At 41.6% G+C, this 13,312-nt stretch overlaps 2 protein-coding genes across 2 annotated transcripts in view; one reads left to right on the forward strand and one right to left on the reverse strand.

The window, feature by feature from the left end:
* The window catches only part of LOC306962771 (uncharacterized protein), a 1,040,752-nt gene that overhangs the window by 556,692 nt on the left and 470,748 nt on the right, over positions 1-13,312 (forward strand). The window lies entirely within an intron of this gene.
* stab1 (stabilin 1) overlaps positions 1,246-13,312 on the reverse strand; it is a gene marked incomplete at both ends in the record, with an annotated part of 107,347 nt that continues 95,280 nt past the window's right edge. The window contains 9 exons of the mRNA XM_079557080.1: positions 1,246-1,357; positions 1,649-1,781; positions 4,454-4,570; positions 6,420-6,524; positions 9,720-9,869; positions 10,049-10,211; positions 10,526-10,582; positions 11,710-11,856; positions 11,920-12,012. Coding sequence (XP_079413206.1) covers positions 1,246-1,357; positions 1,649-1,781; positions 4,454-4,570; positions 6,420-6,524; positions 9,720-9,869; positions 10,049-10,211; positions 10,526-10,582; positions 11,710-11,856; positions 11,920-12,012 — 1,077 coding nt within the window. The remainder of the gene's footprint in view (positions 1,358-1,648; positions 1,782-4,453; positions 4,571-6,419; positions 6,525-9,719; positions 9,870-10,048; positions 10,212-10,525; positions 10,583-11,709; positions 11,857-11,919; positions 12,013-13,312) is intronic.

The raw sequence follows: 13,312 nt of genomic DNA on the forward strand, positions 1-13,312 counted from the left end.
TCATTTGGATTTATTTTTCTCCTTAAATGTCTTTGTTTGGACACTATGTTGTTGTTGGACACTGTACACTAGGGGGCGACATGCACTTTTGTTTGGCCTCACTCCACCAATAACTTTAAAGAAGAAGAAAAGCAAGCTGTTGGTGATGTCACTTCCCTTTCCCCTGTTTAAGGACGGACGGATTGTTCAAAATGCTGCTGAAGCTCTAGTTCCCGAACTGCACAGATCTAACAGTCGACCCATGAAAGGTTCAGGAGTTAGTTGCTAGTGTTAGTGCTTAGAGGCGACAATGTGATGGTTTCGGATTGAGCCCTACTTTAGGCGGCAAGTCACCTCAAGTCACAAACGCCAGCGTGTCGACTTTTCATAATGTGTTTAATCTTGAAAATAATAATGTTCATTTTCTACATGAACTAGCTCAAAGTTCAGTTCACAAATTTCAAAGTGAACTAGTTCGTTCATAATTCATAATTGTTTATAGTTAATAGTTCGTTCATAGTTCCAAAAATGAACTAGTTCTTTTTTCTTTTCTTTTTTCTGCTGTGAGCTGTTATTCAGGCATGAAAACAGATCAGGGTGAAAAAGGTGAGAAGTATATTTCTCCTCACAGGGAAATAAGTTAAATTCCATATCTTAAAGCAACAATCTGAGGTATATTGAGATGCATTTTTGCCAACCTTGGGAGAGCTTCAGCCACGAGTCAAACATATCATGACCTCCTCACTTAGTGTTAAAGCTCTTTATGTCTGACACTGTTTCAGAGTGGATTTTGGAAATCTTTGCTAATCATATTTTTGTTTTTTGTTTTTTAAGTTTCATTGGTAAATTCTTAGTGGAAAATGAAGCTACAAATATTCAATTCCACTTGTGTTCATTTGGTAAATTAATCATGTGAATAAGATTGTTTTAGGAGCTCATTTGTATTTTAAAAACTCCACATTGTGTCTTTATGTAAATGAGCCAGGGCCTGTGCCAGGGCCTGTGCCAGGGCCATAAACAGCAGAGTTCACCGCCTCAGACCTGGACACAGTCGGGCCTCAGACGCGGGGGCGGAGCTACACCGTGGACCCGCCAGAGTTTAGAGCCGCTGGTAAACTCTGACGCCGCGGCGAGGTTTTGTATTCACTGACATAAGAAATCTGGCTCCATATTGAACGAACGTAAATAAAACGGGAAATGCCGTTCAGGAACATCCCCGAGTATCTGGATTCATTCGCAAATAAATACAAATCCTAAGTTTGGTCTTCAAGTCGATGGAAAGAGTGTAATGGACTTGCTGATGTCGCTGGTACTGACCGGTCCAGTGAAGGTGCAGGAGGCAAAGTCACTGCAGCCCCCGTTCGGCTCCGCTGTGCATCTGAAACACAAGTGAGTGAGAGGAATGTTTCAGAGACAACAGAGACTCCGGTGGCAGAGCAGATCGATCCCAGCTTCACCTGTCCCCCACCCTGCCCCCCTGCAGCTTCACCTGTCCCCCCCCCGCCCCCCTGCCCCCGTGCTAACGCTGTGGAGATGCGCTGACACGTTACGAACTGTTCTTTAGGGCGAGCGTGCGAAAAGGTGCACAGGGAGGGGCCCAAACGAAACACTACAATCGCAAAACATGATGAAAGCATGATGCTAGAGCCCGCCCCCTGCCGTTTCTCACCTGTTGATTGGCTGGCAGGTGAAGCCGTCGCCCTGGTAACCGCTGTGGCAGGTGCAGTTGACGAGGAGCCCAGTCTGATTGCAGTCGGCTTGAGAGTGACATCCCCCGTTGTACTCGGCGCACAGGTCCGGAGCTGGGGGAGCACCGGGTTAGACCATGGGTTAGACCTGGACTCGGGCCTGGACCTGGACCTGGACCTGGGCCTGGACTCGAGCCTGGACTCGGGCCTGGGTCCTTTAACTGGTGTCGCTCGGTCTTTGTCATGTGTATTCAAGACGAGTAATAAATAAATGAAGCGAATGGATGGTGAATGGTTTACTCGGATTAGAGCCAAGGCCGTGGGAACCCAGGGTGCTGAGGGCGCTGCAGCACCCCCTCGTGGATAGTTTGTGAACTGCAGGCAATATTAACCCCTTAACTCCCACCTGAACTGAGCACATTTTCTCCAGCTTTACCCCAGTCCAAAAGCTTCTGGAAACAAAGGTGTGAAAATAGCGACAAAACTGAGACGAAAACAAGGATGAAAATGTGACAAAAAAGTGAGAAAACAGTTACAAAAAATTTACAAAAAAGTGACAAAAAGTGACAAAAATTTGATGAAAAATGGAGAAAAAATGAAAAAAAAAGTGACAAAAAATTCAATAAAAAATAACAAAAATGGACAAAAATTTGATGAAAAATTGAGAAAAAATGGACGAAAAAGTGACGAAAAAGTGACAAAAAAGTGACAAAAAATTTACCAAAAAATGACAAAAATGGACAAAAAATGGACAAAAAAGTGAGAAAAATTTGACAAAAAACGATAAGAATTTGACAAAAAATGCAAATAATTTGAAGAGAAATTGACAAAAAAATTTACAAAAAAAATGTGAATAATTTGACGAAAAAGTGACAAAAAAGTAACGAAATGAGGCGTTACACTGGCCTACAGGATTTGGGTAAAGCTGAACTGGAGAAAATGCTCTCGGTTCAGGCGGGAGTTAAGAGGTTAATAAATAGGATTAAGCACAGAAACAGTATTTTGGGGGCACATTTTGTCCCTCAGCGCCCCCTAACTAAAACATCTTCCCACGGCTCTGGTTAGAGCTTGTTTAGACATAGCAAAGCCTTGATGTCACGCTGCTTCATTGGTTTGTCGTGGTGTTGTCCTGTTACAGCCTGTTACAGGAAAAAGGCGGGAGTGAAGAGGTTAAAGAGCTCCCTCAGTCATAAATTTAAATGAAGTAACTCTTCCCTCTAGAGGCCATAAGCGCAACTGCAGGTGTCGTAGCAAGTTACGATTATTTAACTTATTAATCGCCTTGGAGAGTAAATACTACGCTGACAGGAAAGACGAAGGGAGAGAGGGTTACTGTGCATCCAATTATACAATGGAAATATTTTTTTTCAGTCAAACTTGGCTGTAAATACTGTTTAAAGTGACGTTAGCCACAGTTAGCTTTGCCCGTTAGCATGTTAGCTTCTTCTTCGTGATTCCATTAGTGTGTATTGCTTTCTCTGGACCGGTAGGCAGACAAGTTGCAAACATGGTTTTCTGTCCAGAGACACCAGGGGGCGATGAAAGACCCTCCAATCATCCCATAAACACTTGTATCACCCCCACAGGGACTACGGGGAGGATTTATTAAGGTAAACACGTTACTTAGTACGGCTTTACACCATGGTCTGGGTGATACTGGACTCTGATTGGCTGGTGCATTATTTTGGTATAACCGCACACGTAGTCCGTTAGTTAAATCACTGGGATATCACTCCGCTGTGGCGTCGCCATAGCAACGCCTGACACAGCTGAATCAGATAAAGGCGTAATTAGTGACTGACAGGAACGTATGAGATGGATTTAGTGTTTGCTAAATGTTTGTAGAGGATCATTTTCAGGCGTACATAAAATGATCCTGCATTGAAGCATCTTTGTCTGGATTAGTAAAGTCAAACATAAAAGTTTGAGTTGGGGGGGCCCAGGTGTGAGCGACTCCACCGCAGCTGTTTCCATAAACAGTTGAGCTGGTTGAGCTAGCTAGCTTTAGCTTCAGGTTAAACCTTGTAAAAGGTAAATAACTCCTGCCCACGAGTGCCGCATATCGGTGTTTCCCTCCAGGGAAAAGTGTTTCCGGGTTAGTCCTGTTGTGTTGTGATTCTGTGCTGATGTTGTGTCGTTGAGCCTGACTGAGATCCTCGTAATAGCTGCGGAGAATGACTCGCTCTGAGACCAGCCTTCAGTGACCGGCTAATAACCCACACAAAATAGTCCCGTAGTCTGGCAGATTTAGTGACTTTAGTCAATGAAAAACACATTTATTATAAATGTTAGGTTTGTGGGACCCTGGTATAAGCGGATTAAACAACGAGGAGCCGCGTTAGACGTTATAATGCAGGAGGAACAACACTGTGTCGGGCGTTAGAACCGTCTAATGCGGCTCCGAGATGTTTAATCCTTACTTAAGCCTCATGGATCATTTGCTGCTGTAGCTTTATGAAACAGCTGTTGAGATAAAATAACACTAAAGGGAAATGTTTGGATCATTTAGATTTGTTTTCTCCTTAAATGTCTTTGTTTGGACACTGTGTTGTTGTTGGACACTAGGGGGCGACGTGTGCTTTTGTTCCACCAATAACTTTAAAGAAGAAGAAAAACAGCTGTTGGTGATGTCACTTCCCTTTCCCCTGTTTAAGGACGGATTGTTCAAAATGCAGCTGAAGCTCTAGTTCCCGAACTGCACAGATCTAACAGTCGACCCCAGGTCAAAGGTTAAGGATCAGTTGCTAGCGTTAGCGCTTAGAGGCTGTGATTCGCCTCAGACTCACGTGGCAGAGGTTCACAGAAGGTCCCGTTGCCCTGAAATCCCGGTTTGCAGCTGCAGCCGGAGCCCGGTTCACACTGAGCGTCCCCGTGACACTGTCTGCACTCCTCGGGAATCGAACCTGTGACCAACACACGTGACATCGCCGCGTTACGGTGATGCTTTGCTCTGGACAGTGGAAGTAATGGAGTGTGATGCGGTGTTTTGTGGTTGTACTGGTTGGCCCTTTATTGTTTTCCTTGTACATGCTCCCACTTGGTTCCATTCTGAGAAAACATGGCATGACTTTTCACTGCTCTGCCGATGACGGTCAGATCTATCTGCCTTTAAAGACGGGTGATCCACATGCTGTTAGGCCCCTCCTCCACTGCATCAGCGATATCAAAGCATGGACGGCCCTTCACTTTTTATGCCTAAATCAGGTCATGTTTCATCATGGTTTTCGACCCTCGTGGCCCTAGCTGCCCCCCTCCTGACCTTGGCTTTTTGTCGGATTTTATCAAGCCGGTTGTTTCCGATTTGGGCGTAAAGAGTCGATCCTGAACTCAAATTTGAGAAACAAATCAACGCAGTCGTTAAAGGGACTATAAGGAGTTTAAAAATGTTAAAATTAAGTATTTTCCTCCACCTACACGTTCCAGCCATGTCCTAATGTGTAGAATGAGCTCAGACCTGTTCACCACAACGGCCTCTAAAATCCTGTACGGTCACTCAAAAATGTAACACTTCGGCCCGAATTGCCGCCATGCACGAGCTTAATATAGAAGGTGCAGTTACACATATGGCCAGAGGTGGCAGTAGTGAGTATAAAATGGCGAACTTGCTTCCAGCCCCTTTAAGTCCAGTTTTTTCCACTTAAGAAAACTGTCGAAATTGAAGTCCATTTTATCAAGGCAGCATTTTGAGACTGTAACACCTGCCTTTGTGACGACCAGGTTGGATTACTGTAACGGCCTTTATGCTGGTGTGAGCCAGGGGGCGCTCTCGTTCAGAACGCTGCAGCTCGGCTTTTAACAGGGACACGGAAACATGACCAGATCTCAGCGGTTTTAGCTTCGCTCCATTAGCCTGGCTAACACCAGACTAAAATCACAAGTGATGTTTAGTCTGGGGACACCAATTCCTTTTCTCGTAGGAGAGGTGTGGTTTACGATCGTCCAGAGTCGTTTATTGGGCGATACGAACGTCTATGATGCGTCTGCACGAGGCCACGGCCAATCGTATCATCGTATGAGATGACGTATGACGAACCTGCTGTAAACTTTCGAGCTAAATTATTTAGAACAAGGTCTAAAGCTTGATCGAAAAATCCCATCGTGTCTGCTGCTGTCATGTTGGATCCGTAAATACACTTTTTTCTTTTATCCGTAAATAAACTACAAGCTTCCGTATATCGAATAGCTCGTCATCGTCTTGCGTCCCTCCTCGCTCTGTGATTGGTTCCCAAATCCAGGCGAAAATTTGGGCCATGGTCCCCAGGCTGTTGTGCAGTTCCAAATATATCGAGCGCACACAGCAGCCTGGAGTTAGCCAGGTTAGCGCTCCATTGGCTCCCAGTCAGATTTAGAGTTGATTTCAAAGTTCTTCTCTTTACTTTTAAAAGCCTGAATGGCCCCGCCCCCTCCTGTCTGACCTGATTCAGCCTCAGCCCCCCCCTCGTGCTCTCAGGTCAGCGGATCAGCTGCACCTGGTCGTCCCAAACACCAAGCGCAAACTTCGGGGAGCTCGGGCCTTCTCTGTGGAACCAGCTCCATCAGAGATCAGACCGGCCCAGTCCCTGTTTTCAAATCTCTCCTAAAAACGCACCTTTTTTTCTCTGGCGTTTAACACAAATTGATGCTGCTGCTGTTGTTGTTGTACTTTTTTCCTCATATTTTTTACTGTAAATATTTGTGTCTGTTTCTGTGGCCACTGTACAGTTCTTAAAGTGCTTTATAAATAAAGTTGGCGTGGTGTGGTGTGGTACTGACTGAGCTCTGTTTGGCAGCGGTCTCCGGTCCAGCCGCTCTCACAGACACAGACTCCAGATCCCTCCAGTCCGTCCTCGCAGGAGCCTCGGTTTGTGCAGGCGCAGGCTGAAAAACAGGCCCATCAGCAACACACAAAACATCTGGCACGCGGCGCTACAGACCAGCACCGAGGAGGGAACAAACTCTTCTATGACATATAAGAGTTGTATCAGGAGGAAACAGTATTTCTCGAAAATAAAAGTCTTTGGAGCCAAGCTTGTTGTTTTTGAAAAGTGTTGAGTTCCGTATTACAGAGAGCAAACCTTCTGGAGTCGCCTGTAGCCACTAGGGGGTGGTGTCGCAGCAATATCAGCCCCCGCGGTGGTGACTTAACCCCTTAACTCCCGCCTGAACCGAGCACATTTTCTCCAGTTTGGCTTTACCCCAATCCAAAAGCTTCTGGAAAAAAGGTGTGAGAATAGCGACAGAACCGAGACGAAAACTTGATGGAAAAGTGGCAAAAATGTCACAAGAAATTGACAAAAAATTGACGAAAAATGAAAAAAAATGTGACAAAATAAATGACAAAAATGTGACAAAAAATGACAAAAAATTGATAAAAAATGGACGAAAAAATGACAGAAATCTGACAAAAAATGACAAAAAAAATGTCCAAAATGTGGCAAAAAATTACAAAAATATACAAAAATTGGATAAAAATTTGACCAAAAAAATGACCAAAAAAATGACCAAAAAAATGACCAAAAAAATGACCAAAAAAATTGCCAAAAAAATTACCAAAAAATGTGACAATAATCTGATTTTAAAAAATGGACGAAAAAATGACAAAAATGAGTGAAAAAAAAACGATGGAAAAAAAATCTGGTGACGTGAGGAAAAAGATCCTCTCGGTTCAGGCGGGAGTTAAGAGGTTAAAGAAGTGCTTTCCTCGGCCATTGAGTAGCACAATAAACATCTGTTGGTGTTCAAACTAAAAATACCACAAAGGCGTATGTTCTCACTGATACCGATGTCTGGAAAATCTAAGACATCACAAAATCAGACCCCAGCATCAGAACAGCCTCCAGTTAATGTGACTGAATGTGTTACTTCAGTGGTTCTCAGATTCACAGCGGACATGGAGAAAGGAGAGGCGATGAAGGTGAAAGGGTGAAGACACAGAGGGAGGAGCAAAAAAGGCTTCATCAGCAACACTGAGGTTTCAGCCACTGAGAGGGGAAGGCTTGGCTAAGTCCCTCCCCAAATGCAAATGATCAATCCAAAATGTGTGAATTTCTTTAACCTCTTAACTCCCGCCTGAACCGAGAGCATTTTCTCCAGTTCAGCTTTACCCAAATCCTGTAGGCCAGTGTAACGCCTCATATGAAAGCTACAAAACTCATCGTCATCAGATTTGTTTTTTCATCATTTGTTGGGGGGTTTTCAACAATTTTTTGTAATTTTTTTATCAAATAGTAATTTTTTTGTCAATTTTTGACATTTTTCATCATTTTTTCATCATTTTTTCATCATTTTTTAGTCATTTTTTTGTAAATGTTTTGTAATTTTTTGACAATTTTTTTGTCGTTTTTTTGTCATTTTTTTTTGTCATTTTTTGTCATTTTTTTGTAATTTTTTTGTCATTTTTTGTAAATGTTTCATCATTTTTTCGTCATTTTTTTGTAAATTTTTCGTCGTTTTTTTGTACATTTTTCGTAATTTTTTGTCACTTTCTGTCTTTGTCCTTTTTTTGTCAATCTTTTGTCAAATTTTTGCCAATATTTCATCATTTTTTTGGTCCTTTTTTGTCAATTTTTTCGTCACTTTTTCGTCGCATCTTCATTGATATTGTCTCAGTTTTGTTGCTATTTTCTCACCTGTTTTCCAGAAGCTTTTGGATTGGGGTAAAGCCAAACTAGAGAAAATGTGCTCGGTTCAGGTGGGAGTTAAGGGGTTAAAGGAACAGGCCACCGTTTTTACACACTGAGGCATGTTCTTACCTGAGCTTAGACGAGTTCATGTGTACCTGTCTGGTCTTCACGCGTGCCCTCAGTCACGTAAACAAGGTGAGAAAAAAGGTGAGAAAACAGCGACAGAACTGAGACGAAAACAATGATGGAAATGTGACAAAAAAATGACGAAAACTTGATGGAAAAGTGGCAAAAATGTCACAAGAAATTGACAAAAAATTGACGAAAAAATTACAAACATTTGACAAAAAATGAAAAAAATGTGACAAAAAAAATGAATGTGGCAATAATGCAAAAAAAGACAAAAAAATGACAAAAAAACCGGACGAAAAATGGACAAAAAAAGACAAAAAATTGACAAAAAACGGACAAAAAATGGACAAAAAATGACAAAAAAATATGAAAAATTGACGACAAAAAAAAAAAAAAATGGACAGAAAATGGACAAAAAAATGACCAAAAAATGACCGAAAAATGACGAAAAAATTGACAAAAAAGTCAAAAAATTGACAAAAACTTAACAAAAAATTGACAAAAAAATGACAAAAAAAAATGACAGAAAAATGATGAAAAATGACGAAAAAATTGACAAAAAAGTCAAAAAATGGACAAAAACTTGACAAAAAATGGACAAAAAAATGACAAAAAAATATGACAGAAAAATGATGAAAAATGACAAAAAATGGACAAAAAATGGACAAAAAATGGACAAAAAAAATGACCAAAAAATGACCAAAAATTGACCAAAAAAATGACAAAATTTTGACTAAAAATGATGAAAAAATGATGAACATGTGACAAAAAGTGACAAAAAAATAACTATTTGATAAAATCCAAAACAGTTACAAAAATGTGTCTACGCTCAGGTAAGAACACACCTCACTATGTAAAAACAGTCGCCTGCTCCTTTGAAAGTTTTTCACTGTCTCCTCCCTGTCCCATCTGAGAATGGGGCAGGTTCTATGGAGAAACTGGGGGGCGGTACCTGTGCAGTTGGGTCCGTAGTGGTCGGGGACATGTTCTATGGAGAAACTGGGGGGCGGTACCTGTGCAGTTGGGTCCGTAGTGGTCGGGGACAGGTTCTATGGAGAAACTGGGGGGCGGTACCTGTGCAGTTGGGTCCGTAGTGGTCGGGCACATGTTCTATGGAGAAACTGGGGGGCCGTACCTGTGCAGTTGGGTCCGTAGTGGTCGGGAACATGTTCTATGGAGAAACTGGGGGGCGGTACCTGTGCAGTTGGGTCCGTAGTGGTCGGGGACAGGTTCTATGGAGAAACTGGGGGGCGGTACCTGTGCAGTTGGGTCCGTAGTGGTCGGGCACATGTTCTATGGAGAAACTGGGGGGCCGTACCTGTGCAGTTGGGTCCGTAGTGGTCGGGGACACACAGTTCGCAGGAGTCTCCTCTGAAGTTCTTCTCACAGACGCACCCGCCCATGCCTTTAATCCCGTCATCGCATTTCCCGTGGAAACCGCAGGGGGACTCGACTCCGCCCGGACACGCTGACGTCAGACAGAGGCGGTCGATCAGAGGACAGATTTATGAGCGGAAGTTCCCATTTAACAATTCTAACACCCAATGATCAGACTCATTCAGACTTTGTACTATTGTGAGCTCCATGTTGCAGTAGACGTGCATATTCCACTATATCTTTTCATACAGGAAACCCTGCTGGAGTTACCAGTGCAGTCCCGGCCGTAGTGGTTCTTGCAGCACTGCTGGGTCCACGAGGGATACTGACACACTCTTTTACAGCCTCTGCGCCCAAACGGGGACAGGTCCAAGTCCAGAGTGTATCTGTATCTGTAGCGGCTGGACGAGAGGCTGCAGGTCTCCACCCGCCCCTGAGGAAACACACAGCGCTCGTCAGGAATCTGCCAAGCGCTTCTTACTCCCAGCAAATGTAGTCAGAAATAATAAAAGCGTGATTGCACCATTTTTTTTTTAACCAGAATCCGTTTTTGAGGGGAGTCCTGGCCCCAAAGCCGAGCCTACTGTACATGTAAACACGCCCGTCCCCGCCTGTCATGTGTCGCGTGTTTCTGTAAAGTGAATGTTCCCGAAGGCCCTGAATGAAACCCCATGACACGCCACTGCAGCAGAGTAAAATTCTACTTCTTCAGTTTGATAATAATGCTGAAAGTGAGTGAACTCTGACCGTGTCGATGTTTCTGAAGCGACAGGACGGAGGCAACAGGCAGCGCCCACATCGGCCCTGAAACAACAAAACACTGACACCAGGGGGCACAAGAACCGGCGTTTGACGGCCGTGTAAACAAAGATCATCACTTCATATTTAACAATGTTAGTGGTAATATTGCTGAACCTATTGTTACTACGAGGAGTAAGAAGTAATTACAAAACTGCTTAGAATAAAAGGCAGATACTTAACCTCTGACCACCCGCCTACACCAAATGCTCTTTGGCTGTTATATAGGCCTGTGTGACGCCTCATTTGAAAGCTAAGACCCACAAAAGTGATATTTTTCCTCGCGTTATTGCTGTGTCAACTTTTGTATTTTTTTTTTTCACTTTTTGATGAATTTTTGTTGAATTTTTGTCATTTTTTTTGTTGAATTTTTGTTGAATTTTTGTTGAATTTTTGTCTTTTTTTGTTGTTGAATTTTTGTCTTTTTTTTTGTTGAATTTTCGTTGAATTTTTGTTGAATTTTGGTGAATTTTTGTCACATTTTTGTTGAATTTTTGTCATTTTTTTGTTGAGTTTTTGTCACATTTTTGTTGAACTTTTGTTGAATTTTTTTCACATTTTTGTCATTTTTTGTCACATTTTTGTTGAATTTTTGTCATTTTTAGTCACATTTTTGTAGATTTTTTGTTGAATTTTTGTCATTTCTTTGTTGAATTTTTGTTGAATTTTTGTCACATTTTTATTGAACTTTTGTTGAATTTTTGTCATTTTTGTGTTGAATTTTTGTTGAATTTTTTTCACTTTGAGGTTGAGTTTTTTGTCACTTTTTGTTGAATTTTTGTCACATTTTTGTTGAATTTTTTTCATTTTTTTGTTGAATTTTTGTTGAATTTTTGTTGAATTTTTGTTGAATTTTTGTTGAATTTTTGTTGAATTTTTGTAATTTTTTTGTCACATTTTTGTTGAATTTTTTTCACATTTTTGTTGAATTTTTTTCATTTTTTTGTTGAATTTTTGTCACATTTTTGTCGCGTTTACATCCTTCTTTTCTTCTCATTTTCTGTGGCTATTTCGGTGCTTTTTTCCCCGAGAAGCTTTCTGATTCGGTTAACGCCAGACTGTAGAAAACGTGATCCGCTCAGGCGGGAGTTCAGAGGTCAAACCTGACGAGATGCCTTGTGAATGTGACTCACGTATGTGGTCTTGTTCTCGAGCCCGTCACAGTGCGCTCCCAGACCCGGGGGCTCCAGCAGCTGGTCGATGCCGTAGGCCATGCCGTCGGTGAACATCATGTACCGCTCCGTGACCTGCGCCCCATTGTCATTCAGCAAAATGTTCCCCTGAAAAACAAACCGTCAACATCGCGGCTCTGCAGTGGGGTCATAGAAGCGCAGTTTTCTTACCACCAGTTTCTTGTCGCAGCTGTAATTGATGACTGATCCGTGCATGGTTCGATAAGACGACTGGTACTTGTCAGGATTACTGATCCCCATCACCTACACACACATTAGAGACACATGGATGGTGCTGTCGTGATACTAAAGAGGGGGTTTTCTGCTTTTTTCAGTCACACAGCACCATCTATATCACACTACAATGATGACAAACCTTCTGCTGGTCTGTAAATGCAGTAAATTAGAATAACTGCCTTGTATAAAATGTCTCTCTCAAAATGGCTGTAGTGAATGTCTTGAAATAGGCCTCTGTCTCTTTAACCTCTTAACTCCTGCCTGAACCGAGCACATTTTCTCCAGATTGGCTTTAGCCCAATCCAAAAGCTTCTGGAAAAAAGGTGAGAAAAGAGCAACAAAACTGAGACAAAAACAAGGATGGTAATGTGATGAAAAAGTGACGAAAAATGTATGAAAAAGTGGCAAAAAATGTGATAAAAATACAACAAAAAAATGACAAAAAAGTGACAAAAAAAGACAAAAATGCGACAAAAAAATGACAAAAATGTGACAAAAAAATGACCAAAAAATGACAAAAATACAACAAAAAAATGACAAAAATGTGACAAAAAAATGACAAAAATGTGACAAAAAATGACAAAAATGTGACAAAAAAATGACCAAAAATGTGACAAAAAAAGACAAAAATGTGACAAAAAAATGACAAAAATGTGACAAAAAAAGACAAAAATGTGACAAAAAAATGACAAAAATGTGACAAAAAAATGACAAAAATGTGACAAAAAATGACAAAAATGTGACAAAAAAATGACCAAAAATGTGACAAAAAAAGACAAAAATGTGACAAAAAAATGACAAAAATGTGACAAAAAAAGACAAAAATGTGACAAAAAAATGACAAAAAAGTGACAAAAAAATGACAAAAATGTGACAAAAAAATGACAAAAATGTGACAAAAAAATGACAAAAATGTGACAAAAAAATGACAAAAATGTGACAAAAAAATGACACAAAAAGACAAAAATGTGACAAAAATGTGACAAAAATGTGACAAAAAATGAAAAAAATGCGACAAAAAAATGACGAAAAGTTACAAAAATGAGTTGAATACCCAACAAAAAAATGGAGAAAAAAATGTGTTGACGTGAGGAAAAAGATCCTTTCGGTTCAGGCGGGAGTTAAGAGGAACCTCTGAGCCTTTAGACACGCCCCCTCCACACGCTGTCTGTGGCATCAGTGGGGAGGGGGTTCTGCTGAGGAGCAGTGGTCGGTTACTCGGCTGGTGACCAAAGCTCGGAGGCGTCTCCAGGAGGTGGGGGCGTTCCTAGGAGGACTCAGGCAAACCTATCCCTAAAATGGCCGCCATCAGAGTTTTTACAGATTA

This window comes from Gobius niger (genome assembly GCF_951799975.1).
Source record: "Gobius niger genome assembly, chromosome: 5".
Classification (NCBI taxonomy): domain Eukaryota; kingdom Metazoa; phylum Chordata; class Actinopteri; order Gobiiformes; family Gobiidae; genus Gobius; species Gobius niger.